Here is a 1,010-nt window from a genome sequence, read left to right on the forward strand (position 1 = left end):
CAGGTTAGACAGAGACACGCCTCCCCTGAGAGACAGACAGGTTAGACAGAGACACGCCTCCCCTGAGAGACAGACAGGATACCTTGATGATGCGGGGGGGGGGCTGCGGCTGATTCTCGGGGTCTTCAAGGACTTGGACTGGACCGTCACTGACGAGACTTCCTCCCAGAAACACCTGAGAGACAGACAGGCAGACAGACAGATTCCTTTAGGATAAAACTAAACTAGGGGAGGGGGGGCTTTCATCATTGGACGGCTGTTAAACATCCAGACCTGTCCGACCAATCGTGGGCTCCTTCTGTCTGTGATGTCATACTGTCTGATGTCACCGTGGAGCCAATTACTGAAGAAGAGGAAACGGTCGTCCAATGAGATCAGGATGTCTGTGATCAGACCTGCAGACAGACAGACAGGTTAGACAAAGAGACAGACAGGGAGACAGGTTAGAGAGAGAGAGAGACAGACAGGTTAGAGAGAGAGACGCACAGACAGGTTAGAGAGAGAGAGACAGACAGGTTAGAGAGAGAGACGCACAGACAGACAGGTTAGAGAGAGAGAGACAGACAGGTAAGACAGAGAGACAGGTTAGAGAGCTAGACAGACAGGGAGACAGGTTATAGAGAGAAAAGGACAAACAGACAGACAGGTCATAGAGAAAGACAGGCAGACAGGTTAGAAAGAGAGAGACAGACAGGTTAGAGAGACAGACAGGTTAGAGAGACAGACAGGTTAGAGAGACAGGCAGGCAGACAGACCAGGCATCTCCGGCAGGGCCCATCCCTCCACCTTCTTATTGGGAACACTGATCACTTTCTCTGCAGCCCAGTCACCTTTCTGAGGAGAGACAGACAGGCACGTTAGAGACAGACAGGCAGGTTAAAGCGACAGACAGGCAGGGGAGAGACAGACAGGCAGGGGAGAGACAGACAGGCAGGGGAGAGAGGCAGGTTAGAGAGACAGACAGGCAGGGGAGAGAGGCAGGTTAGAGAGACAGACAGGCAGGTTAGAGA

General features: G+C 52.5%; 1 protein-coding gene across 1 annotated transcript; it reads right to left on the reverse strand.

Moving 5' to 3' along the window:
- Window positions 1-4: 4 nt before the first annotated feature.
- On the reverse strand, window positions 5-865 carry LOC117940428 (methanethiol oxidase-like). The gene is made up of 4 exons (XM_034865729.1): window positions 756-865; window positions 274-395; window positions 83-175; window positions 5-25 (listed from the first exon to the last, which is right to left on the reverse strand). The coding sequence occupies exons 1-4, from the start codon at window positions 760-762 to the stop codon at window positions 5-7; spliced, it is 243 nt and encodes an 80-aa protein (XP_034721620.1). The 5' UTR covers window positions 763-865.
- Window positions 866-1,010: the final 145 nt, after the last annotated feature.

Source organism: Etheostoma cragini, unplaced genomic scaffold, assembly GCF_013103735.1.
Source record: "Etheostoma cragini isolate CJK2018 unplaced genomic scaffold, CSU_Ecrag_1.0 ScbMSFa_2507, whole genome shotgun sequence".
Lineage (NCBI taxonomy): Eukaryota > Metazoa > Chordata > Actinopteri > Perciformes > Percidae > Etheostoma > Etheostoma cragini.

What these genes read in the sequence shown, in the direction of transcription:
- LOC117940428 (XM_034865729.1), bottom strand. An exon ending in GCCCACGATTGGTCGGACAG is followed by an intron (nt 176 to 273) that starts GTCTGGATGTTT and finishes TCTGTCTCTCAG; the next exon opens with GTGTTTCTGGGAGGAAGTCT. An exon ending in CCCCCCCCCGCATCATCAAG is followed by an intron (nt 26 to 82) that starts GTATCCTGTCTG and finishes TCTGTCTCTCAG; the next exon opens with GGGAGGCGTGTCTCTGTCTA.